General features: G+C 40.1%; 2 protein-coding genes across 2 annotated transcripts in view; one reads left to right on the plus strand and one right to left on the minus strand.

Annotated features, from left to right (window-relative positions):
* The first annotated feature begins 6010 nt into the window (after positions 1-6010).
* UCP1 (uncoupling protein 1) lies at positions 6011-15585 on the plus strand. The gene is given in 7 exon segments (XM_081813068.1): positions 6011-6299; positions 6944-7142; positions 10004-10119; positions 10121-10205; positions 10305-10406; positions 11185-11365; positions 14769-15585. Coding segments are annotated over 7 exon segments (924 nt in total). The 5' UTR covers positions 6011-6173; the 3' UTR covers positions 14884-15585.
* Positions 15586-18899: 3314 nt separating this feature from the next.
* The window catches only part of ELMOD2 (ELMO domain containing 2), a 29372-nt gene continuing 21274 nt past the window's right edge, over positions 18900-26997 (minus strand). The window contains exon 9 of the mRNA XM_081811853.1: positions 18900-22498. Coding sequence (XP_081667979.1) covers positions 22353-22498 — 146 coding nt within the window. The 3' untranslated portion in view covers positions 18900-22352. The remainder of the gene's footprint in view (positions 22499-26997) is intronic.

Genomic DNA, 26997 nt, shown 5'->3' on the forward strand with positions numbered 1-26997 from the left:
CCCTACAACAACCTGCAAAATGCTCATGCAAACTGTATTAATAAAATGTAATTGTAGTGAACATTTATTATGCCTTTTCTAGGTGCCACTAGTAGTTATTGTACTAAGATCTTACTAGTATTACTTAATTATATCCTCATAATATCACTAAAAGTGTAATTATGATTACCATCCCCATTTTACACACAGGAAAACAAGTGTAAAGAGATTAAATAAATTGCCTGAGGTCACATAGATAGCAAATGGCAGATTCAAATCCAGGTCCTTTTGACAATAAGTTTGATGCTCTGAATTGATCTTATACCAAGCTACTTAAAACCCAATACCTGGAGTGATGAGAACTCTTACCCAAAATAGCAGCACCTTCTACCTCTGATCACATCGACTTGTAGAGTATTTTTTACACTTACCTAAAATCTGTTCATCTGCACTTTCCATGCCTCAGCGTTAATGCTTTCCCTTAATTGTGTACAGAACAAATCCCACCTGCCCACTGCATATGCCTTCAAGTATCTGAGGACAGGAGTGTCCTGTTCTCGAGGTCACCTCTTCCTCTTCATTCTCTGGTCCCTCCACTGGGCCTCAATTCCTGTAAATCACATTTTTCTAAATCTCGTATATCACCTTCCCTACCTCTTCCACCAGCTTCCGCTGAAGACGAAATAAAGTGATTTTAGGGGCCCCTGGGTGGTGCCTGGGTGGCAGTCGGTTAAGCATCTGCCTTCGGCTCAGGTCATGATCTCGGGGTCCTGGGATCAAGCCCCTTGTCCAGCCCCCTGCTCAGTGGGGACTCTGCTTCTCCCTCTGCCCCTCCCCCCTCTCGTGCTCTCTCTCTCAAATAAATAAAATCTTCTAAAAAAAAAGAAAGTGATTTTTAAAAGTAGAAGTGTTGCAATGTTTATTCTTTTCTTTGTAAATCCCCTTGTAATGTATACAAACCAAGTAAAGAATATATACTTCGTGTGACTTTTTGGAAACTTTTTCTATGACTTATTAAGAAAATATCTGAGTATACCTAGCCATTCTACTCCTTCAAAGCATAGGAAAGTATGGTGTCATAAATATGTTGGGAAGGCGGTTTGGGTATCATATAGTGACAGAGGGTTTGGGGGTCAGACAGGCCCTAAGTGTACCATTCAGTGGTTACAGGATCGAAGTTTCTCAACTGCTCTGAGCCTCTGAGTTTCCTCACCCGTGAAGTGGGATAATAGCAGTACTTTTTTTCAAAGGGCTATCATGCGAGGACTTAAGTGTGTTAAATTTTGTGAAGTGCTTAGAACAGCATCTAGCACTTGTTACATGCTCCATAAGTATTTGGTAAGTGCATGAAGTGGGTCCATCTTTCATAGGCTTATGACAGTTATGTACACCTGGTGCTAAACACAAAGAGTGATCCATTAAGAATAACCTAATGACTCAGGAAGATTCATTGTAAAAGTGAAGAATTTGAGTTCAGAGAAGTACTTTGTCCATGCTCACTCAGCTAGTAAGTATCCTGGATAGAATTTGAACGTGGGCCTCTTTCTCTTGCTTACGGTGCTATGCCACCGTGGAATGAAAACGGAGTATTTTCTCCCTTAACACCCAGCTTGATAGTCTCTGTCTTTGGGCTGGGCTGGACCAAGAAAACCCCTTCCGGTCCTCTCCCTACTTTCCCAATTCCTAAGGGCAGTCTCTTTCCATTTACATATCAAGGCATACAGGTATGTCTGCGTGCATCATTAATACGCACAAGTCTTCAGACAAACCCAGATATGCACATCTGGATCCCAACTGATGTAGGTACTCCCAGTAATTTGCTATTATAAATATCAAGCTGTAATAAGCATATATACGACTTTTTCACCTTTTGGCTAATTATTTTAGGGCAGATATCCAGAAGTAGAATTATTAGATCAAAGGATATGGATGTTATCTTTGCTCAGTGCATACTGCCAAACTGTTTTCCAAAAAAATTATGCGAATTTATAATGCCATCATTAATATAGTATTGATATTATAATTATTATATTTTTCACATTCACAATTTGTAATTAAAATAGTCATTTATGTATATTTATAAATTAAGTTTATGATATTAAAATGTATATATAAATGTTATTATAATTATAATTTTGGTAGAGACAAGGTGTTAATTAGGTTAAAAAGGTACATTACTTTATTAATGATATGAAATATATCCCCTCTATTTTTATAATTTGTATTTCTTCTTTTATAAATTGTCTCTTCTGTCATTTGCACAGTTATCTATACAACTACAACACGGTATTTCCTACTGGTGGTTAGTGAGAATTATGGGAAAGTGTAGAACATTTCAAATGCACAACATTATCCTTTTGTATTTAATATGGGGACATTTTGTTCAGTGATTCCTGACTGACCACCCTTTGAGCAAGTACAGTTGTAAATGTTGCTCTGCATTTTCAAAGAGGAAACAGGAATTTAGTGCATTAGGAACTTGCTGCCGCTCCTTAGCTACGTCCTAGAAGATCTGTTACCCTTGCTCACATTGACCTATTCTTCACCTCTTCTTCTTTGTGCCAGAAGAGCAGTCTGACCCTTTGGGGACGCCACCCTCCACCCTACTGTTCTCTCCAACCTGAGGCAAACTTTCTCCTACTTCCCCGGGCCTCTCAGAAAGGGTGAGGTAGCCTGCTCCTCGGAATCCAGAATCATTTTCAGTCTTGAGCTCCTGTGGCCCTCTCATGAGGGTCTCCTCATGTGAAGCCTTTGACTTCTGCTTCTTCTTTGACCCTTAGTATTGGCATTGTGTCTGGCACATCTTGGGTGCTCAGTCACCATTGAACTGAACCGATACTGTCTCCTGCAGAGGTCTTGAACTGACCATGCTTATTAATATCCCAGAGGCTCAGGCTGTCCTTCTTCCTTATGGTCTCAAATAAGTCAGCCTCTTTATCCCACCACAGGTCCCCTCTTTCTACCTGTTCTCACCTTTCCTATTCTAATGGGTCTTTTCCTCATATTTTCTTCCCTTCTAATGGCTTTCGTTTCACCCACTCCTCTGGTTTACCATATCCTGCCTTTGAAACGTGCAAACATGTGCCTCATGGAAGCAAAGCAACTTTCAGTTTACCCTGCTTCTCCTTCAAAAATGTACCGTACAGTACGAATCCAAAATTTGTAGTCCAAATCTAAAAATTCTATACCCACCCACCACCTCCAACCCTTCATCAGGAAGGTAGTGCTGGAGGAAAGGGTGAAGAGCCACCCCCAGCTTCTCAAAAAAGTAAAGACGGTGTTCCCACTTTAAACAGCCACCATTCCATTATATCTCACAATTTCATGGGTCAAATATTTGGGTAGTGCTCAGCTGAATGATTCTTCTGTCCTTCTGACACGGACAGAGATGACTCGGTGGTATCTAGTGGGCGAGTGAGTTTATCTGCAGAATCCAAGATAGCTGCATTCTCATGTCTGGCGCCTTGGTGGGGAGGGCTGGAAGTGTCTACATGGGGCCTCTCCAGTGTGAGAGCCTTGGAGGAGTTGTATTTCTTACGTGGTGGCCCAGGGCTCCAAGTGTTCCAAGTGACTAAGAAGCTGAAAGGACTTTTATGATCTAGCCTCAGAAACTACAGAGCATCAGTTCTGTCTTATTCTGTTGGTCAAAGCATTCACAAGCCTGCCCAGATGCAAGGGGAAGGGACATGGACCCTCACTTTTTAATGGGAGGAATTTGTGATTATGCTTTAAAACCACTATGGATGGAACACTGTGAACGATTCAGGTTAGGATTAGGTTGTGGGTTGGGGACTAACCAGTCGATAGCAGCTGTTCTCTAGAGTTAGTCAGGAAAAATGCCCCCACCCCCTTTACATCTACTCACACTAACCCAACATTCTCAATCTCTGCTTAGCCATCAGCCTCAACCTAATGACTCCACCACAGTGCACTCCCTAAGATGACCAATAGTCTTAGAGCCAAACCCTACAGGCTTTTCTTCATTTTTGTCCTCTTTTGACATTTCTTCTAAACTTGATGCTAGTCAATACCCCACCCTTCCTTAAATTATATTCTCAAATACCATGGTTCCATGACTGGATACACTATAATTTTACCTTTGACAAGGCCATTCTTCCCAGACCATAACTCTGGGTACCCCTACATTTTGGCCCATGACCCTTTTCCTAGTCCTATTGTTCTCAGTCCCGTTTAAAGTGTACCCTCTTAAAAAAATAATTAAAAATAAAGTGTACCCTCTTTCATCACATCCGTATTGCTGACTCCCAAATACCTCCCAGCTCTGATTTCTTGCTCTTTTAGCATGTTATATGTAGTTTCCTATGGTAGCTTTTTACCTATGATAAACATCTTTCTCTTCAAATAATTCCAAGACTCTAAAAGCTGATTTCAACTTTGTCCCCCTAAAATCACCTCTCCTTACCGTCTCACGACAATCAGCTGTCACCGAGCCTACTCCCCATGTTCTTAAACTCAGTTATCTCTGAAAAATCTTTGACTCTGTATCCAGTCATTCATAAGGCTGTACTGTCTACTATATTAAATATGACATTTATGTGAGAGCACTTTACAATCTGTAAAGAAAGTCCATGCGTGAGGTGATAACACGAATCCACACTCGAAACAGACTTTCAAGGTCATCCCTCAAGCTGGCCTCGTTGGGCTTCTACAGTCTCATCTTCTACCAGCTTCTTACCCTGGCTCTCTCCTGCCCCATCATCCGGTGTCTCAGGCAGGCCCACAGAACACATTCCCATATATTCGCCCTGCTTCCCCCAAACCTCTGCCTTCATACGTGCCACTCACTTGCCTCAATTGCTCTTTATTTCAACAGATGTTTGCAGAGGAGGAAACCCACTGTCTTCTCCTCTCTGTTTCTCCAGAGCCCATCCTACCTTTACGATTTTGACTTCCTCGACATCCCTCAAGCATGCCTCCCTTGGAAGTCGCCTAGGAATGGTTTCTTGAACAGTTGCACAGTACACACAACCTGTTCTCACAGAGTATTTGGGGATTATTCTCTAGGGGGTTTGTACCTCATTTTCCCCTGCTCTTGAACCAAGAGAATAAATGAACGCTCACAATAAATCTCTGCACAAGGACAGAAGTAGGAAAAGCTCCTCCTTCCACAATAAAACATACTTTGCAATATTTAATGTATCCCTATAGGTAAATTAGCAGCATATTTCACACCTGGGGATGTCTCTAGACACACATTTTACTCAGAAGGAAGCAAAAAGTGGCAGTAAAGATGACTTACCCAGGGAAGGGAAGCAGCAGAGCTGCACCTGCAGCCAAGGGACCTGCCAATGTCCTTCCCACTGCACTCTCCTAAGAAAAGAATGAGGAGCAACTTACATCTCACTTTATAGAGCACTTTAGCAATTTACTCTTTGCTTTCTAGTATGTCAATGATCTCATCTGACATCCTCTTACAAAAGTGTTTAAAAGAAACACCTTATTTCTTTTAAAAGTTATGAGTGTTCTTGGTTTCTGTCCGGGAATTTTCCGGCCTGGATTTGGCGGTTGGAAAGAAGAAAGGAGGATGAGAAGTTAATAGGAGAGGAAAGGAAGCTGAGAAGATGCCTGCAAGGTTCCCGGAGAGTCAGAGGAATAAAAGGGGCGCCACATTCTCGCTTGGGAGAGCTCCAGCTCCGCAGGACTTTTTACCAGGATCCCCGAGATCGCGCTTGTTTAGAAAACCCCCCCTCCACCCCAACCGAGGACACGCAGCCAGGCGCCGGGTGGGGGTGGGGGGGCTGCCGCGGTGCGCCCTCCCTGGGACACGCGGGCGCAGACCGCCAGGTGCGCGGGGAGCGGCTTCCCAGGCGCGCAGCGAGCCTGCGGGTGGGAGGGACCGGGCGCCCCAGGGCACGCCCCCGCCAGCTCCCACGCCCGGCTCCGCCGAGAGCTGGCGAGCCCGGGAGCGGCGGGCTATATAAGTCTCCCGGCGCGGGCAGGGCGCACGGGCGCCGCCAGCCTGCGCCCCTGGGTCCTCCTGGCACTAGGGTGCGAAGGCGGGAGGCGCGGCCCGGCTCGGCCCCTCTGCTGCGCTCCACCTGCAGCCACGGCCGGCGCACCGCCTCCCGCGAAGTCAGGGAGCCGGTTTACTGTCCTGGCGGGACAGGAGCGGAAAGGCAGGGAGAAATTCCGCCCTGTGGGCGCCCGCTCGTCGCTTCGCTCTTTGAGCGAAGATGGCGGGCCCGACAGCCTCGGACGTGCCCCCGACGATGCCGGTCAAGATCTTCTCAGCTGGCGTGGCGGCCTGTGTGGCGGATGTGATCACCTTCCCGCTGGACACGGCCAAAGTTCGGCTCCAGGTAGCGAGCGAGATGAGGATGGGGAGGTGTCTCAGGGCAGAGAGGGGACACCTATTCCGTGAGCCCTTTTGATGACGGCTTTGGTTAAACCAACTCCTCGGGTAGGGCAGGTGGCCACCTTAACGGTGTGGGCTGGTCACAGAACTGGATGCAGGGGGGCGGGAAACTGGCACTTCTCCGAGATTAACGGAAGAACCACTAGAAGCCACGGAAGATACGTTGACCGTGACTACTGCGACAGCCCCCAAAGTTAGGGTGCACTAAATGTTCTAAGAGCTAAGACTATCAGCGTCTCCCAAGTTTACAAGTCAGGTTCTTTGACTTCCTTAATTTGGTGGGGGCACCTTCCCATCTGCTGCTTAGGGGTTCTGGAGGATTTATACAGGGAGGGTGGGAATGTTCAAAATTCTCATTGTAGCTAATCTCTCTTCATATATATAGCTAGAGAGATACAGAGATATAGAGGAGATGTTGCTGAGAAGGGAAAACGAACTGAAAATAGGAAAACAGTGGGAAAAATCTTGGCTTGAGGTTTCTCCACAGAGAACAGACAGCCTGTTGCCAGTCTTTGTTTTTTCCTCACCAGGTAGGAACTCCTTACTCAATTTTTACGTCCCTCTGACCTGCACCTTTCTCATTTCCAGATCCAAGGTGAATGCCAGACCTCCAGAGCCATTAGGTATAAAGGTGTCCTGGGTACAGTCACCACTCTGGCAAAAACTGAAGGGCCAATGAAACTCTATAGTGGGCTGCCTGCTGGTCTCCAGAGACAAATAAGCTTTGCCTCTCTTAGGATCGGCCTCTACGACACCGTCCTGGAGTTCTTCAGCACAGGGAAAGAAAGTAAGCAATGAGCATTCCTGGGAGGGGCAGACAGCCAGAGACATGCCCTGGGCCCAGCTCTGTTCAAGCAATGTTACGTGCAGGGGTGGTCTTCATAACAAATTGGCAAGCAGACAGCCAATATTAGCTTGGTACTCACTGTTCATAGAAAGAAAAGGAAATGTGCAAAATCAATTTTTCAGATGCAGATTTATACTTATAAAAATCACCTGGTCAGTCGTGGAAGCTTTGGGCCTAATTTGGATATCCATCTGGAGAAGATGGATGGGCTGCAGAAAAATGTTTAACTCAAAGTTCTGCAAACGGTCAAAGAGGATGACCTTCCCCGATAGAGGAGGACCATTCTTTGGTCAATGGTATAGGAGTAGCTGCACTCCCCTGCTAGAACTCCCAAACAAGCTCTCAAGTCCATTTGTAGGGAAATGTAGGGTAGTCAGGCTTCCAAGACTCCAGACACATCCAAATGAGGTGCTGCATGTGGCAGTCTGTTTTTCTTTAAAAAAAAAAAAAGTGACCTTAGGATTACATAACTTTATGGGACAAGTTATAAATATTAGTTATACAAACATATAATGAGTTTATTCTATACAGTTTCAAAGTAAAGTCTAGATGCTTTGAGATCCATACTGCATTGTCCTATTTGTAGATGTAGCAAGAGAAGAATCACAAAAGACATAAAGCTGTCCATTCTGGTAGTTTGCTTCACAGTTGACTGTTCTACCCAATTGTTGAGTACTTTAGATACTAAGTTAATAGGACATATTTTGGCAGTACTCTATGTTATGCCTATTCCGTGCATTTCATTAGCTTTATTGAGCTGCCATGTGCCAGAAACTGCTGGATGCGTAGATTATGGATATCTGTCTAGGCAAGAGCTATGAGCTGTGAATAGGTCAATAGGTGAGGATGTGCTGTGACACATGCTCTGTTAGAAGTAATGACAGGACGTTGGGCACATGGAAGAGGAATATTTTACCTAGCCTTGGGGGCATGGTCGGGCAAGATTTTCCTGAAGAACTGATGTCTGAATCAAATCTTGAAGGACCAATAGGCGTAGTAAGGTGAAGTGGTGAGGAAAGGCCTTCCAAGTAGAGCGAAGGTCATGTACAAAGGCTCAGAGAGGAGTGGCAAGAACACACAAGTCAGAGAGGGAGGACTAGGAGGGAGAGGTGAAGCCAAGGCAGGAAGGAGCCAGATCACAAAGGACCTTGCAGACTATGCTAAGAAGTTTAGATTTTGTCCTTACAGTGATGGGAAGTCATTGAAAAATGTTAAGCAGGAAAGTGGCCTAAACAACTTATATTTTTGAAAGATCACTTTGGCAGCAGTATCTAGAGGATATATAGAAAAAGGGTAAGAAGAGGGTAAGTTAGAAAGTAAGAAACGATCAGGGTAGGCTACAACAATGGCAGCAGGGAAGAGAGATCAGAAAGATTTAGGAAGTGTAGCTGACTGGACTTGGTAGGCAGCTGGTGTAAGGGAAAGGCTGGGATGGAGGATGGCCTCTGAGGTTCTGGCTAAAGGTACCATTCACAGAGGGAAGGAATATGTGAAACTGTCTTAGGGGGAAGGTAAGACATGCATATGAAGATGTGTCAACAAGTAGCATCCAGTCAACACATGAGCTTAGGAGAAATGTCTGGGATAGACTCCAGGGAGTTGCAGAAGGAACCATCAGTTGGGTCAAACAGAGCAGAGAGATCTAGTGTGAAAAGGACAAAACATGATGGATGTGCCTAACAGCAGGACCCCATGGGTCTCCTTCGCCAAAACATCAAAGGGGAGTACTGGAGATGGAAGCTGGATTGTGGAGGATTGAGGAGGAACTATGAGGAGACCCATGAGAAGTGAAGACAGAAAATGTAGCCTCTCCCTCAAAGGGCTTGACGGGGAAATGAGAAACGGACTGGAGGACAGGATGAGTGCATCAAAATAAGATTATAAATGTGGGCCCAAAGTGAAGGGAATTGTAATCATATGATCTTGCCAATTAAAAGATGGTTATCTATTGTACGCTCAGCTCCTGGACAAGCATGAGGAGAAAAGAGGACAATCATATGGTTATGAAAAGAACTTATGTACTTTCTATATGCAGGACAGTATGTTATGTGCTATATTGATATTATTTTAACTCACACAATAACTCTATGAAATAGATATTGTTATCTCCATTTTACAGATTGGGAAACAGACAGACTGAGAAAGTCCTTGATGAGTAAATGTTCTTGGTCCATACGTCAATGATAGAAATGAGCCTGGGGGAGGAAGGCTCCAAGACTATGTATAGTTTATTAAATAATATCTGTCTTGAGTAATCTAAGCTCATTTTTCAAATTTTCAAATCAAAAATCACTTTCTTCACTTCTTTCTATTTTTGTTCCCTTTGTAATCTGTTGTAGCCTAATACCACTCAACATCCCATCTGGGGGCAGTTAGTCCACTTGGAATTTTCCTAAGACCCCTAAGTCCAATAAATAACATTACCATCCATAAGAGGAAGGCTGAGCATCATTGGTGACTGGTACCTGCTTCCAGTTGGAAAAAAACTGAAAAAGAGAGCTAGCTATAGGAAAGAACTAAGCACTGTTTAAGTAGGCATTGTGTTTTCTTTGTCCTTGAAAGTCTTCATTTATTTATTTTTTAATTCTAGTCAACTTTGAAGTTTCTAGCCCTAAAGTGATTTAGTACATACTCAGTACATGATCATCACATGCACAAGCATTAGGGAAATAGAAAAGATATAAAGAGACAGTAATACTAACCACTAAAATTAAAAAAGACATATAGAGTTGCACTCTGGGTCTTGTTTTTTGTTTTTGTTTTTCATTTTTGCTTGATAAATATCTTTTCTCTCCGGATAGCAACAGCTAGTTTAGGAAGCAAGATCGCAGCTGGTCTGACGACTGGAGGAGTGGCAGTATTCATCGGGCAACCCACAGAGGTCGTGAAGGTCAGACTTCAAGCACAGACTTCAAGCACATGGTCTCAAACCTCGCTACACTGGGACTTACAATGCTTACAGAATCATAGCGACAACGGAAGGCCTGACAGGCCTTTGGAAAGGTAACTGACTTCAAGGTGAATCTGATAATTATTAAAACACATATATCCTGTTAGCACCTTATCATATAATGGAGCTATTATACATTTTCTTTTTTCTAGGGACTACTCCCAATCTGACAAGAAATGTCATCATCAATTGTACAGAGCTAGTTACATACGACCTAATGAAGGAGGCCCTTGTGAAAAAGAAACTCCTAGCAGGTAACTTCCTCCTAGATATGTAACCTGTGAGTCTGCACATTTACAATTTCATCCTGGAGGTTCTCTATCCACATTGTACTGAATCCCTTAATCGTAACAGTTAAAAAAATTAAGTAATTTTGAACACTAGATAGAACTTTTAAGCAAACAAAACAAACCAAAACCAAAAACAAACCAAAACCCCAAAAGGCTAACTTTTAGAAGTTTTGCTGCAACCAATTTTTTTCTGCAACAAAGAGAAAGTGTAATTATATTCTTACATCAGCATTATTCTCATTTAATTATAATATATGGGACTTTGGTTAGCCTCTTATTCTTTATATAGCATAACTCGGGAGGTGAGTCCATCCCACACTATAGCCAAATGTACTGGTTATGTAAGGAGCTCATCAGTGTTTTCATCCAAAAAGTAGCACCGTTGGATAGGTTCCTAAGATAGTCTAACAGGTTCTAGAGATATTGAAATTCTCCCTGGACAATGACTTTAATTCAATAAAAAAGTATTAGATGCCTATGTCTCAGGCATTATGCCATACCCTAAGGGCACAGAGCAGACTGACAGGTTATTTTTTTAATCACATCACTGTGCCATGTACTCTTTGTCATCTTTTTTGGTAAGGGTAAGTAAAACCTTCCTTATTATATTTTATTTATTTATATAAAGACATCCACGTTGGTCTCCTGATATCATCAGGTTTCCAAGGATCTGATAGATAACTAAAAACTAGAAGCTTCTTCCCAAAGTCTGCTGCTGACTTGTTTCATTGATCCATTTTAGACGACTTACCCTGCCACTTCGTGTCAGCTCTCATCGCTGGATTTTGCACAACAGTCCTGTCCTCGCCAGTGGATGTGGTAAAAACCCGATTTGTTAATTCTCCACCAGGACAGTACACGAATGTGCCCAACTGTGCCATGACAGTGCTCACTAAGGAAGGACCGTTGGCTTTTTTCAAAGGGTAGGATATGGTCTTCTCTGTCTATAATGTTGTGTTCAGGCCATCTGTGTGCTTTGGGATGCTTTCTTGTCTAAATAGTTGACCAGCCTTAGTCTATGCCGTATGCTTAGTGTCTATTTTTCTTTGCCATAACGATCTCCAATTCGCTAATTCCACTGGGCCAGAAAATGGAAAACTGTTATTAAAATTTTCTCAGCCTTGATCAGAGGCTCACTTAAATTCAGTGACCTTTCCCTTGGTCCCAATCTATTGGGAATGTGGACAGGATTTTGCCTGATCAGGGCTAGAGAACTATAACGTGGAGGGAAAGCATAATAAAGGGCTATAAGAAAACAAGATGTGATTTTCACTATTCAAATAATTTTTTTAATTTTAAGTTTTTATTTTAATTTGTTAGTGCTATATTACTTTCAGGTGTACAATATAGTGAGTCAACACTTCCATACATCACCCAGTGCTCATCACAACAAGTGTACTCCTTAATCCGCATCAACCATTTAACCCATTCCCTTGCCCCCCTCCCCTCTGGTAACCATCAGTTTATTCTCTATAGTTAAGAGTCTGTTTCTTGATTTGTCTCTCTCTCTTATTATTTCCCTTTGCTTGTTTTTTAAATTCCACATACGAGTCAAATTATACAGTATTTGTCTTCTCTGACTGACTTACTTCATTTAGCATTATACTCTCTATCTCCATCTGCATCATTGCAAATGGCAAAATTTCATTCTTTTTTATGGCTAAATAATATTCCAGTGTGTGTGTGTGTGTGTGTGTGTGTGTGTGTGTGTGTCTTCATCAATCAATGGACACTTGGCTGTTTCCATATCTTGGCTATTGTAAATAATGCTGCTATAAACATAGGGGTGCGTGTATCCTTTTGAGTTAGTGTTCTTGTATTCTTTGGGTAAATATCCAGTAGTGTGATTGCTGAAATTTTCACTATTTTAACTTGATGGACTCAGATTTTTTGACTGTATTAAAGTAAAACTAGAGAAAAATCATTGCCACTGACCTAGAAAAGTCAAGCAGAAAATGATGTGGTTTGGATAATTTTTACACTCACCTTGAAACTAGTATTGTGTAGTAGATCACATTTCCCATTAAGCAGTATTACATTGGATACTACCTTCCTAAGAAAATACAGTATGAACTAATGTATGGATACACTCTATAAGGGTTAAACTAGTGATAATATAGCAACTTCTATAACCATTTACAATTGTAAGGCAATGCCTCAGACTATAAAATAAGCATAAATGCACCATACACATATACACAAGGTTTTCAATTCACCATAATCAGCACTAATGATACATTAATACAAATGAAATATATTATAAAATTAATTTAGAATGGATATCTCAGTTATTAACCATTAACCATTTAACAATATTTTTATTTTTTTCAAACTTGAAACCTTTTGGGGATATATGCTGCAACAAGGATGAACACTGAAAACATTATGCTGAATCAAATGGGCCAGACACAGGACAAATATTGTATGATTTCACCTATGTGAGGTATCTAGAGTAGTCAGATTCATAGAGACAGAGGTGGAATGGTGATTACCAGAGGTTGAGGGGAGGTGGGGGGGTAGGGAATTATTGGTTTGATTTTTTTTTAGATTTTATTCATTTATTAGAGAGAGTGCGAGAGCACGAGTGGGGGGTGGGGGGAAGGGCAGACAGAGAGGGAGAAGCAGACTCCCCATGCTGAGCAGGAAGCCTGACACCGGGCTTGATCCCAGGACCCCGAGATCATGACTGACCCAAAGGCAGATGCTTAACTGACTGAGCCACCCAGGTGCCCGGGAATTACTGTTTAATAGGTAGAGTTTCCAGTTAGGGATGACCAAAAGGTTCTGGAGATGGGTAGTGGTGATGGTTGCTCACAATGTGAATGTACTTTATGCTACTGAATTATACACTTAGAATGGTTAAAATGGTAAACTTATGAACATTGTACCACAATTAAAATACACACACACACACACACACACACCCAGGAGTCAGGAGAAATATGTTGAGACCTTAAAAACAACAACAACAACAACAAAACAAAACAACCCCCCCCCCTGCAAAAACCTTCGGGGCATGATTTTTATAGGCCAGATCTCTTTTAAAAACTCTATCCACGGCAGATTTAACTGATGACATCTTTTTCTCCCGAATGTCTCATTGCTGCAAACAGGCATTCAAAATCAATCATTTGGTCTGCACAGTTTGACAGCATAACAAACAAAACAAAACAAAACAAAACAAAAACAAACCATCCAAAACCCAAAAACCAAAAAGAAAAAAATGCCCTTAGCTCCTTGACACTCTTAGGCTGAGAATTGCCAAGATCTGGACAGCACTAATTTCTTCACTTTGGAAAATGGTCCACTTACTCATCGCTTTTTCTTTGCTTTCTCTTCCTCCTCTTTCTTTTCAAAAGATTTTATTTATTTATTTGGGAGAGAGAGAGAGAGCATGAGAGAGGGGAGGTCAGAGGGAGAAGCAGACTCCCTGCCGAGCAGGGAGCCCGATGCGGGACTCGATCCTGGGACTCCAGGATCATGACCTGAGCCGAAGGCAGTCGCTTAATCGACTGAGCCACCCAGGTGCCCTCTCCTCCTCCTCTTTCAACAGTTTCCTACCTCCCATTCAGAAAGCAGAGCGAAAGAAAGCAAAAATTTCCCCGCTCCTCAAAAAAGGCGAGTTATTGGGAAATGCCCTTTCAGAAAGGACACATGCTTTGGTGCGGTGGGAATGAAGGCCGTTTATGTATTTGGATAGACGTGATCGTCTGGGTTTTGTTGTTCTGAAGCAGTATTAGACAGCTAGATGAAACATTATCTTAGGCATCGCTGGCAAGGTGAGGAATAGGTACTTTTAAGTGCCTAAATTTACGTGAGAAAAGTGTGCGATGAGAAGCAGAAGCTGTTTGTGTGATAATAGCTTTTTTTAAAATATATTTTTTAAAGATTTTATTTATTTGACACAGAGAGAGAGCAAGAGCACAAGCAAGGAGAGTGGCAGGCAGAGGGAGAAGCAGGCTTCTTGCATGAGCAGGGAGCCCGACTCGGGGCTCGATCCCAGGACTCTGGAATCATGACCTGAGCTGAAGGCAGCGGTTTAACCAACTGAGCCACCCAGGTGCCCCTGTGTGATAATAGCTTTAAGAATTCTAACAAACTAGGGACGCCTGGGCGGCTCAGTCGGTCAGGCGTCTGCCTTCGGTTCAGGTCATGATCCCAGGGTGCTAGGATCGAGTCCCGCATCGGGCTCCTTGCTCAGTGGGGAGCCTGCTTCCCCCTCTGCCTGCCACAACCTCTTCTTGTGTGCTCTCTCTCTCATTCTCTCTGACAAAAAAAAAAAGAATTCTAACAAACTCAAGAGAATGGTGACATGCCCTTTTCTAGATTTGTACCTTCCTTCTTGCGACTTGGATCCTGGAACGTCATTATGTTTGTGTGCTTCGAACAGCTGAAACGAGAACTGATGAAGTCAGGGCAGACCGTGAACTGTGCCACATAATCACCTTCAGGAAAAAGTGGTGACATACCAGTGGGAATCTTTGCTGACCGGATAACTCAAACACGAAAACAAAACACCTATTCCCTTTATTTCACCCTAAGCAGATAAAAGAATTCTGATAGAGAGTTTTGGACTTTTTAAAGAAAAGTTAATATTTATTTCTTGTGACTTTTATTCTCTGTGTTTTTGGAAGGAGAAAGCAAAATGCTCAGTACGCACTCTGGCACATGCAATGTGCAAATAAGTGACTGTATTTGATTGGCTCTTTTGAGAAGGTGGGAGTCTTACGATTGAACATGAAGAAATTTAACATGCTTTAATTATAGTTCAAGTTGACAGGAGAGGAAAACTGAGTGGTGCATTTTATGTTTATAAACACTTAAATATGAACAGTTACCAAGGAAAATGCTATTTCTATTTAATGTATTAACCCAGTTGTCAGCTAATATATCCAATAAAGTACTGCTAATACCTTTGAAAGTTTGCCATTTTGGATCCATCTCTGAATGTAAAACTTGCAGTTCACCTAGATTACAAAACTGCCCAATAGCAAGTGAAGGTCTTTAGAATCAATAGGCATAAATTTACTTTAAATGTAATTGGTACAGATTTTTAATTTTGGGAGTCTATATTTTATGGCACTTATAACAACTTCTAAGACACTATAATCATTATTAGAATCGTGATATCTATCCCAGAATTCCAGAATTTTTGAGCCAGAAGGTACTTTCGGTTAGACAGAAGAACAGTCTGAGATTCCTAGGGAGATAGAAACCAATCTTCATGGCACCTTTCCAGCCAAGCTAAATTCATCCTTAACACCTGCAGTAACCTTTTTCTCGTGTTACAAACCGAGTGCAGAAGAAATAGGGAAAGAATAAACAAGAGAGTAAAAAAAGAGGTATAAGACAAAGCCCAGGCTTGTTTTAAGCCAAAAACAAAGAATGGCGGAAGGGCCAGGAAGCCCACAGGCTGTCAGGCAGCATTCTATTTGTTTTCATCAGCTCCACATTCTATCTACTGTTGTGTTTTTTTCCCCTTGACTTTATGAGGTTCCCCCGGTGCTTATTTCCCCTGCTGTTACCTGTAAAATGGTCTTGTAGCAGATGTCTGCAATATCCCTCACCTATCACTTTGATCTCACCACTCCGGCGCATGCGGGCCTGACTTCCTGTTGTCATGTCAGCATCTCTATAGGGTCTTCCGGCCGTCAGAGCCATCTTTGTGCGCCTGCGCATGGCACGATAGATGAACAGCGAGAACCACACACCCCTGGGAGCGGCCCTTGCCCAATAACTGATGGGAGTTTTTATATAAATACTTTAGTCCCCTCACCCTCACCCAGGGACTCAAAATCCTGTTACACAGTATTATTTTGCTTAATACAAAACCCTTTATGGGATGACTTCAATTCCCTCACTCCCTTACCAGTGTTTCCTGGGATCACCTCCCAAATGAATGACAAATCCTTATCTTAAGGTCTGATTCTGGGGGAATCCAAACTACAACAGACCACAACCTTAGAGTAGCATGTTTCTGTCAAGAATACGGAAGAAAACATAGAAGTTCGTTTCTTTGCTGTCAGGCAGTAGGCGGTAGTGACAAGATGCTTCCCCTTGATCAAACCTTATAGTCAGGCTTCTCTGAGCTGCCTTTTTCTACTAAATCCTTCTTAGGCATGTCTACAAGGGCGCAATTTAACAAGAATTGGGCTAAGAATCCCTCACCCTTGATAAATGATCAAAAATTCCTCCTCTACCCTTGATATCAGATCAGTTCTTTTGGGATTTTCTATGTACACATTTATATCATTTATGAATAATAACTTTACCTTCCTCCCATCCACTTGTTTTATTGTACTAGGTAGGACTCTAGCACAATTTTGAATAGATGTGCTGTGACAATTTGGATTATTCATCAAATGTTCACTCCTTAGCCCTTCCTTAGAGTACATTTCCCTGTTCCATTGATGTTGGACTTGACCATGTGACTTGCTATACGACCAAGGGAATGTGAGTGAGCAAAGGCTCGAAATACCTGTGAGCCATTGGGCTTGTTCTTGTGTTTCTGCTGCACCATTAAAGAGCATGCCTCAGGTAGCCCATTGGTCCCAGATGAGTAGATCACATGGAGCTGACAGGAACCGAACCCATGACCTGTATTTAAGGCCAGCTGAATCCAGCGGAGATTAGCAAAGCTGCCTGGTTAGCCTACCCATGTGTGAGGAGGGAATGCTTTTTTTTGTATGCCACTAAGATTTTGTGTGATTGGTTGTTACACGTTGTTATTGTGGCAAAAACGGATGGATACAAGTGGTGACATCCTTTCTCAATTCTCATCCCGATGTTTTACCATTAAATATATTTGCTATTGTTCATTTTATAGATAAATTTTGTAAAATTAAGGTAACCCCTTTCTATTTCTTATTTGCTAAGTTTTTAACATGAATGGATGTTGAATTTTTATCAAATGCTTTTTCTGCAACTTTTAAGATTATGTCATTTTCAAATGCTAATGTGGTAAATTTCATTAATATTATTCTGGGAATTAACCCAACTGAGTTATAACTGATCACACATTAAAACAGCATATCTAGGGCGCCTGGGTGGCTCAGATGGTTAAACATCTGCCTTCGGCTCAGGTCATGATCCCAGGGTCCTGGGATCGAGTCCCACATCGGGCTCCCGGTTCAGCGGGGAGCCTGCTTCTCCCTCTGACCCTCTCCCCTCTCATGCTGTTTCTCTCTCGCTCGCTCTCTAAAAAATAAAATCTTTAAAAAAAACAAAAAACAAAAAAAACAGCATATCTATATGTAGTTCATTATTGATTTAATATATTTATTTCTGGATTTCAGTATGCTTCTATTTTATTTAGCATTACAGCATCTAAAATGACAGTGGCATATAATTATTCTTTTTCATTCTGTTCTGGTTGGACTTGAGTCATCAGAATTATGATAGTTTCATGAATTACAGGGTGTCCACCCTTTATGTAGAAGAGATTGTGAAAACTGTCATTATTTTATTCTTAAATGTGTTAATTCGCCAGTGCAAGCCACACAGGACTGTAGGTTTTTTAATGGAAAGATTTTAAATTGCTGAATCCACATAACAATGCTAGGACTTTTTGCTTCCCTATTTCTTCTTGTATAGTTTTGTTTTGGTAATAAGGATATTTTTCTAGAAATGTTTATATTTCATCTAAATTTTCAAATTTTTGAGGTTATCCTTAATATATTTTCTTTTCAGTATTTGCAGGATCTGTAGTGATGTTTCATATTTAATTCTTGATATCATTATTTGCTTTCTTCCTTATTCTTAATTTATCTCACCAAGGTTTATCAGTATTACTAGTCTTTTCAAGCAACAGCTTTTTACTTTTGTTGATTCTATGGTATGCATTTCTATTCCTTGCATCTGGGCTCTTGCCTTTAGTATTTCCTTTATTTTCTTTAGGTTTATTTTGTTCTTTGCCAAACTCCCTGAGATGATTGCTTTGTCTTTAGCTTTCAGCCATTCTTTTTTCAATACATACATTTAAAGCTATAATTAGTACTAACTTAGTACTGCTTTTGCTGTATCCAACCAGTGACATATGTACTATTTTTGTTTAGTTCAAAATAAGACACACACACACACACACACAGGAATGCTCTGCAGCTGTATATAAATCGACTAAGGAAGCTATGTATTAATATAAAAATGTGTCTAAGATTCATTGCAAAGTTAAGTAAAACATACTGCAGTGCAGTATGAATTATTCCTATCCTTTGTAAGAATGGGGGGTGGGAGTGGCAGCTTCTTTTCTGGTCTCATAACCAATTGTTGTTACCAGTAACATCTTAAATAGGTAATTAATGGATGAGTTAAAGTCATAAAAATAAAAATTTTCTGTATATTCTGATTCATCTATAGGAACATGATTAAAGGATTAAATAAGAAAGACACTATTTCATGAACATAAATGACTTAAGGGATGGGGAGGAAGGGAAGAGACGGAAGGATTAGGAGAAAGGCTTATATAACAATTTTGACACATTTTTTATTTGTTCACAACATTCCGAACAAAATGACATCACATTTCAACTATTGCTTTTACATAAGAAGTTAATTGTTTTATCCAAAGTAGACAAAAATCTATTTCTTTAAGTTGCCAACCAGCACTTTTTCCTCCAGGGAAAGCCACTGCTCGTTTTTTGAATACATTAACAGAAACACAGAATTGCCCTATAATTTAAAAAAAAAAAAAAGAACTGTCCTATAATAGTTGGGTCTTAGCTGAACTACATTTAAACTTTTTCTTGTCAAAAGCTGAAGCCAGAAAAAAACAAAACAAAACGAAATGAGCTCACTCATGATTTTGCTCAGATGTTTAATAAGTCCATTAATCTTCGTTAACAATCTGCTTGTGTGGAGAGGTTCATAAATGTGAAAATAGAAAGTAAGCCTCCCCAGAGTTGTTCATAGAGAAGCTGGGTGGACCATTTATCCTGAGAAAACAGCTGCTGGCCCCCAATCATTAATTCAAGGAGGATAATAAACATTACTGTCCTCCAGGCCAAACCTCTTCTCTTCCGTGCCATGACAGTGTGTAATCTTTCCTGCTCTGGCAATGAGCATTCCACTTTTCACTCATGTAATGCTGCTCCTTTGAGCAAATCTTTGACCGAGTTCAATTTCACTGAATGCAAAGGTGAGAAACAGTACATAAACAATTATTAATACTGGAATAAAAACGAAGACTACATATATTTTTCACATAGAAAAATACATACAAATCCAACTAGTTGTTAAAACAGAAAAAAAACCCAGGATGGGCATTTTCAAGAAAAAGATCTTGTTTTCTAAACTGGTGCCAGTAAGACACTGATTTTATATCTAACTCTACCACCATATATACATACAAAGAGAGGCTGGTCTAGGTTCACTGATACACTGATATCCCCTGATTTCTCCTATTTCTTTAAAGATTGTCTTTCAGAACGTAGTTGAACTACAACCAGTGTAATCGTATGTTTACACTATTCCTGTCACTGGCACACTCTCTTCGATCTGGCACACACAAAAATTCATTTCAACATCGATTCACTTTTCTGATGCTAAAGCAAACATAATTTTCCTGCTACTTCAATTCTATCACTACTTTGGTATTTCATTCATTATTACAGAAACAGGTAAGATTCTAAATATGGATTTTAAGACTATGTAAAATTCTAACATACATAGGTTGAAAGCAAGGAAAAGTAGGAAGGTAGACACAATTATGTTTTTCTTTTCATGTATGTCACTATGTTACATTCTAATTTACAAGCGGGGACATTTAGCTTGGCTTCCAGACTATCAAACAGTTAGATTTTATTGGTAGCTTTTAGACCAATTCACTACAGAATTTCTGAAATGGTTACTGATTATTTTAAGCAAAAACAGGACAATATCTGTACTGTATAAACAGAGTTCATTTAAAAACCATATTACTGACCAAACTTTCTAATGACATTCTTAAAACATTAAAGTTTTTTTCCTCCCTAGAAGGGGAAAACTTATTTAAAAAGTTTCCCCTTTCATAATTGGATCATTCTTTATTAAGCATACTGACAAAGGTTTAAATCAGCTCAAGACCTCAGCTGTTGAAAGATTAAAATATAAAGGTAAGTATTTTTAGCATGGAAATTAAACTAACAGAATTGCTTTCCATGTAAGAGTAAACACTTAATATATAAAATGAACTTTAATGGTTAGCACCTGATCCTTACCAGGATTTTGCTACATCTCCTAGAACTCTAGAGCTGGATAATAAAACATTGAAAACATTTAAAAAAATTAAAAAAAAAAAAGATAATCCAAAGTTTGCGAAGTCTCCCACAGGAAACCAAAACCAATTTTTAAATTCCTGTGATACTGAGACGCTAAACCACCATGATTATAATAAAATGAACCCAATTTTTAAAAGTTTTATCCTGTTGAGAAAATAATAGTTTTAATGCTGCGTTCTCAATGTGCGTGCTGTCCAGCACTGCATCTGTTATTTTCCACTCGGATATTTTTTATCACTCTTCTCTTTGGCAAGTTTGCAGAGAGACATGAACAAATAGTGCAAGTCTCAGGTCTTGCCATACCACAGGAGTTAGTCCTTAAACATTTGATATATACCACGTTAAAAGATGCACTAACTCTCATCATGTTTAAATTATGTCTCTAACAGGCTGGTTTCTGTAGCATTTAAGAAGAACTTAGTAATTACACATATCTTTAAACTCTTTTAGTTTTGCTAGGAGTACAAATTTCTAAAACACATAAGGAAGAAATTATTCCCGTTAGAATCTCATCACTCTGTAACCCTTGACAGCACTTGATGCCCTCCTGAGATTTGAGGAGAATAAAGCTATACAAAATGCACAGTCATCATCCTCGGGCTACTTTAGAATCCCACAGACCATTAACTCAAAGAATACCCATAAAGTCCATACACCATTCTCTAGAAACACTCTTGGGGCAAAGCAAAAAGAAGCAACAGTTAACAGTAAGTAAAATAAACCAACAATGTTTAACGCGTATTTTTAAAAAGCTTTAGGTTTTCCTCTTGTTTCAGTTCAAAGACAGCTTTATGGAAATAGCCACTGTCCTTTGAATACAGTCAAGATTTTCTTAGCAAATACATCTCTTTTCATAAACACTCACCAGCAAAGAAGCCTCATAAAAGGCCTTCACATGGAGCACTAACCACATTTCCTTCCTACCAAGGACTGAAAAGCAAATACTGAAGATGAAAAAATGCCTTAAGCTTTAAAATACCACTGTGATATTTCCAAGTGTGGTATTTAAAAACAAAAAAGCTAGTCACCAATACTGTCATTCTCTCATTAGCTATTACACTAAATAATCAGAGAAACCAAAAAGGAAGAGGCCATGATTGTTTATCCTGTCTGATGTATCTGTGCCTTTTGCTACTAATGAAGCAACATCAGGAATGTGACTGAGATGCAACGAAAGCCATGAAGAAATACTCTTCCTGTTAATTAACCTAGGGAGATAATAAGACAAAGGAAATAAAAAACAATCATTTCCAAACTAAAACACAAAAAATCTGAAAGGAGCTCTGAAAAGAGACTGACTTGATAGTTACAACACATAAAAATGAAAACTGATTTTTACACATTTTAATCAACCAATTTAATACAAATACCTGATTTATACTTTTACACCAAATGGGCTAAGTCCCAAGTTCCAAACTATAGTTCGCAGGCCTCTACAGAAGGGATCTTTGGAAGGATAAGGTACCTTTGGAGAACAGTGTATAAACGACTGTAAACATACACTGATTGTCCACTAGCTTTCTTAAATAGAACTTCTGAAATATTTTTGTAGGAAATTACATATAACGAGTGTAATTGATCAGATAATTTCTATTACAACATATAAATTCTGTTGTGTGTGCAAAATGTGGTAGAAATAGAAGATATTACGGATGATTCATATTTTTAAAGTAAGTGATACATTACAATCCAGTAAGAGTCCTTTAATCTTTTCATGAAACTTCTCTCTATACATGTTGAAATACATAATACTTTCTGGCTTTTCTTCAAACCAAAACTTGTCAAATTCATAGACAAGGTAACCTGCAGTTAAAGAAAAATAAAGAAAAAATACAGTGCTCAGTAGGGAAATCACAACCAAAGCATCTCATTTTAAAGTGCAGAATCATCCTTTAAATTCCACATTAAGATACAATAATCAGACCCTACGACCCAGCAATTGCACTACTAAGTATTTATCCAAAGGATACAAAAATAGTGATCTGAAGGGGCACCTGCACCCCAATGTTTACAGGTAATGTCCACAATAACCAAACTATGGAAAGAGTCCAGATGTCCGTCGACAGATGAATGGATAAAGAAGATGTGTTATATATACACAGTGGACTATTACTTGCCCATCAAAAAGAATGAAATCTTGCCATTTGCAATGACATGGATGGAACTAGAGGGTCTTATGCTAGGTGAAATAAGTCAGTCAGAGAAAGACAAATACTGTATGATTTCACTCAAATGTGTAATTTAAGAAACAAAACAGATGAACAACAGAGAAGGGAAGGAAAAATAAAGTAAATTGAAAACAGAGATGGGAGCAAACCATAAGAGACTCTTAACTATGGGAAACAAACTGAAGGTTGCTGGAGGGGATGGGGGTCAGGGGATTGGATAATTGAGTGATGGGGATTAAGGAGGGCACTTGATGTAATGAGCACTGGGTATTAGATGCAACTGATGAGTCACTAAATTCTACCCCTGAAACCAATTTTACACTATATGTTAACTAAATTGAATTTAAATAAAAAAATTTTTTTAAAGATATAGTAATCAGAAATTATATTAATAAACTACTAGAAACGTGAAAACCTTAAAAGAAATATTTTTGTATGTTCAAAATAAGCAGGAATTTCAATAAAATATTTAGTATATTTACTGTTTGTCTCAAATATCAATAAAATCCCTCAAATGTAAAGAGACACAGTACTGTCAAAAGATACCTTGGGAATAGGAAAATAAGTTATCCCCAGAGACCCCTGAAACACAAATATGAAAGTCATGAGAAAACATTTGACAGGGATAAAATACATGAAAGCTGTTTGCTACTTGATTTATAAATCTAAGAATTATTTCTGCCTTCCTCAATGAACTATCAGCACCTTCTCTTTTTAAAAAGAATATACGAGGGGTCCCTGGGTGGCTTAGTTAGTTAGGCATCTAACTTTTAATTTTGGCCCAGGTCATGATCTCAGAGTTGTGAGATCAAGCCCCACATCGGGCTCTGTGCTCAGCTTGGAGTCTGCTTGTCCCTCTCCCTCTGTTCCTCCACAGCCTCCCCCCAGCGTTGGCTCATGCTCTCTCTCTCTCAAATAAATAAAATGTTAAAAAAAAACCATGAACTCTAAATAGTAGGCTTAACATTTTTGTTTTTTAACATCCTCATGATAGTAGCCAAATTAATCCTCAAAATGTTAACAGTACTTAATAAAAATAAATATGTATATAGATATATTTAAAACCAAAAAACGTGAATTTAAAACCACTCCTACACTGTATTTGGATTCAACCAAATATATTTATCTAATTATTTAACAAGTGCTATTATAGTGCTCACCATGTGCTCATGTGCATATTTACTCTCACAGCAATCCTATGATGCAGTACTACCTTATACCCATTTTACCGAAGAGGAAACAGAGTGTGCAGAGAGTGTTTACTTTTTTTTCCAAGTAATCTCTATGTTCAGCGTGGGACTGGAACTCATGACCCTGAGATCAAGAGTTGCATGTTCTGAGCTAGCCAGGTGCCTACAGAGCTTAAAAAACTTGCTCAAATCACATAGTTTGCAAGTGGTCTCTATTATGTTATAAATTAGACTTTGTTTCCACCAGAATCTCATTTCCTCTCCTGAAAGAATTTTTAAGAAGAAATAGAAGTGACTTATTTAAGATTTTTTTTTTAGATTTTTAAACTTTATTTACTTGACAGAGAGAGGGAGGGAGAGAGAGAGAGCACACAAGCAGGGGGAGCAGCAGAGGGAGAGAGAGAAGCAGGCTCTCCACTGAGCAGGGAGCCTGATGCAGGGCTCGACTCCAGGATCCTGAGATCATGACCTGAGCCGAAGGCAGACGCTTAACTGACTGAGCCACCCAGGCGCCCTTAAGATTTTTTTTTTTTTTAATTTGACAGAGCACAAGAGAGCACAAGCAGGGGGAGCAGCAGAGGGAGGGGGAGAAGCAGGCTCCCCACTGAGCAGGGAGCCCTATATGGGATTCAATCCCAGGACCCTGGGATCATGACCTGAGCCAAAGGCAGACGCTTAACTGACTGAGCCACCTAAGCGCCCCACGAGTGACTTATTTCAGATAAATGGAGCAGGGGAAGACTGACTACATAAAAGTGTGGCTAGACTATCATAATCACTTAATATGAAAAAAAGTAAAGTAAATTCTATTTTAGAACATTAGTCATAAATAAAGTAAACATTAACAGTTAAGAATCATGACATTTCGGGGCACCTGGGTGGTTCATTCAGTTAAGCGTCTGCCTTCAGCTCACATCATGATCCCAGGGTCCTGGGATCGAGCCCTGCATCGGGCTCCCTGCTCAGTGGGGAGCCTGCCTCTCCCTCTCCCTCTCCCCCTGCTATGCTCTCTCTCTTTTTCTGTCAAATAAATAAATAAAATCTTACCAAAAAAAAAAAAAAAGAACCATGACATTTCAACACTGAAATACCATTTCCTAAGAAGGCCAATTTAAGAAAGATCTCAGATTAATCTCTTGATATGATAAAACAGGTATTTGTTAACCAGGATATGTGGGAAAAGTGAAGAATAAGGCCTCCCTGGGCAGAGGGATGCCACTTGCTTCTCATTCCCAAAAGACAAACTGAGAATGGTAATCTTGTAATTATTTTTAAGTAGTACTTTTAATCTTTATTTCATTCAAAATTTAGCTTGTGTATATATTGGAACAACAGTACATCTATAGAAATTACATATTCATGTATAAATTGAATCTGTGCTCTCCCCCACCCCAAATCCCATCACACTGATAGGGATGTACAATACAAAATTTAGAGATGAGTAATCTGGGTAGTATGAAAAATAAGACATCTATCTAAACTTTACTGTATTTTTGTTTTAGTATTTTTGGCTATTATGTTTTAGCTATTTACCATTCATATAAGTCCTTTAGATCGCCTTTTTTTTTTTTAAGTGGGTTCCACACTGGGCATGGAGCCCAATGCAGGGCTTGAACTCATGACCATGAGATCAAGACCAGAGCTTAACCAACAGAGCCACCCAGGCATCCCAAAACTGCTTTTCATTACCGCCTATGCAAATGATTATTTAGGTCTGGAACAAACTGCTCAAGTAAAAAGTACTAGAAATTTCTTGCTTCAGAGTTGGATTGTTGGTCTATAAGGTAAATTGGTCTCAGAGAAAGACCTGCCTAAAGTCCTGCGACTGTAATGGCTAAGTTGATGAGACATCAAGAAACTCCAGGAGATGACATCAAAATTATAGGAAGCTGGCAGGGCCTTACATGGCATAAACTCTGAAATCCTTGCAGGAAAGGATGGAAAAGAGTTGTTTCCACAAAGCCTATCTGTTTTCCTGTTGACTCTAGGAATTCTAAAACACTAGACTTGACAGAAATTCCATGCAAAAAAAATTTTAAGATTTTATTTATTTATTTGACAGAGAGAGACACAGCGAGAGAGGGAACACAAACAGGGGGAGTGCAGAGAGGGAGAAGCAGGCTCCCCGCTGAGCAGGGAGCCCAATGCGGGACTTGATCCCAGAACCCTGGGATCATGACCTGAGCTGAAGGCAGAGGCTTAACTGACTGAGCCACCCAGGCGCCCCTCCATACAAAATTTCTAACTTTAAAATTCCCTGTGTGCTTTTACTGTCCCTAACCAAAGCCACAGGGGCACCTGATGTTTTCCAGTAGGGGTTAAAAATAAGGGAACCATGGGCACCTGGGTGGCTCAGTCGGTTAAGCGTCTGCCTTTGGCTCAGGTCATGGTCCCAGGGTTCTGGGATCAAGTCCCTCATCGGTCTCCCTGCTCAGCGGGGAGCCTGCTTCTCCTTCTCCCTCTACTGCTCCCCATGCTTGTACTCTCTCTCTCTCTCAAGTAAATAAGTAAAATCTTAAAAAAAAAAAAAATAAGGGAACCATAGGAATAGTGATTAACTGTAAACTGGTGTGAGGGATCTTGTGGGGTAATAAAAATGTTCTAAAATTAGATTATGGTATTGGTTGTATAACTCAGCAAATTTACCAAAACTCAGTGAATTGTATAGTTAAAATGGGTGAATGTTATGTTATATAAATTATTCCTCAATAAAGTTGTAACTGAACCATAAATTTTTTTGTTATACAAACTTGAGTTATTTTTTTGGAATTACCAAACCAATCAGGATGACACTGGATATCTGCTTATATTTAAATGTACAGGAGGGTGACAAAGGAGCTAAGAAACTGAATTAGCACTCACCATTTCCAGCCTTGTCTATAGAGAACAGCAACAACAAAAAAGCAGTAGGGATAAAGGGGGAAATGGGGAGATGGAGACAGAT

Source organism: Leptonychotes weddellii, chromosome 2, assembly GCF_054177405.1.
Source record: "Leptonychotes weddellii isolate Sample4059 chromosome 2, ASM5417740v2, whole genome shotgun sequence".
Classification (NCBI taxonomy): domain Eukaryota; kingdom Metazoa; phylum Chordata; class Mammalia; order Carnivora; family Phocidae; genus Leptonychotes; species Leptonychotes weddellii.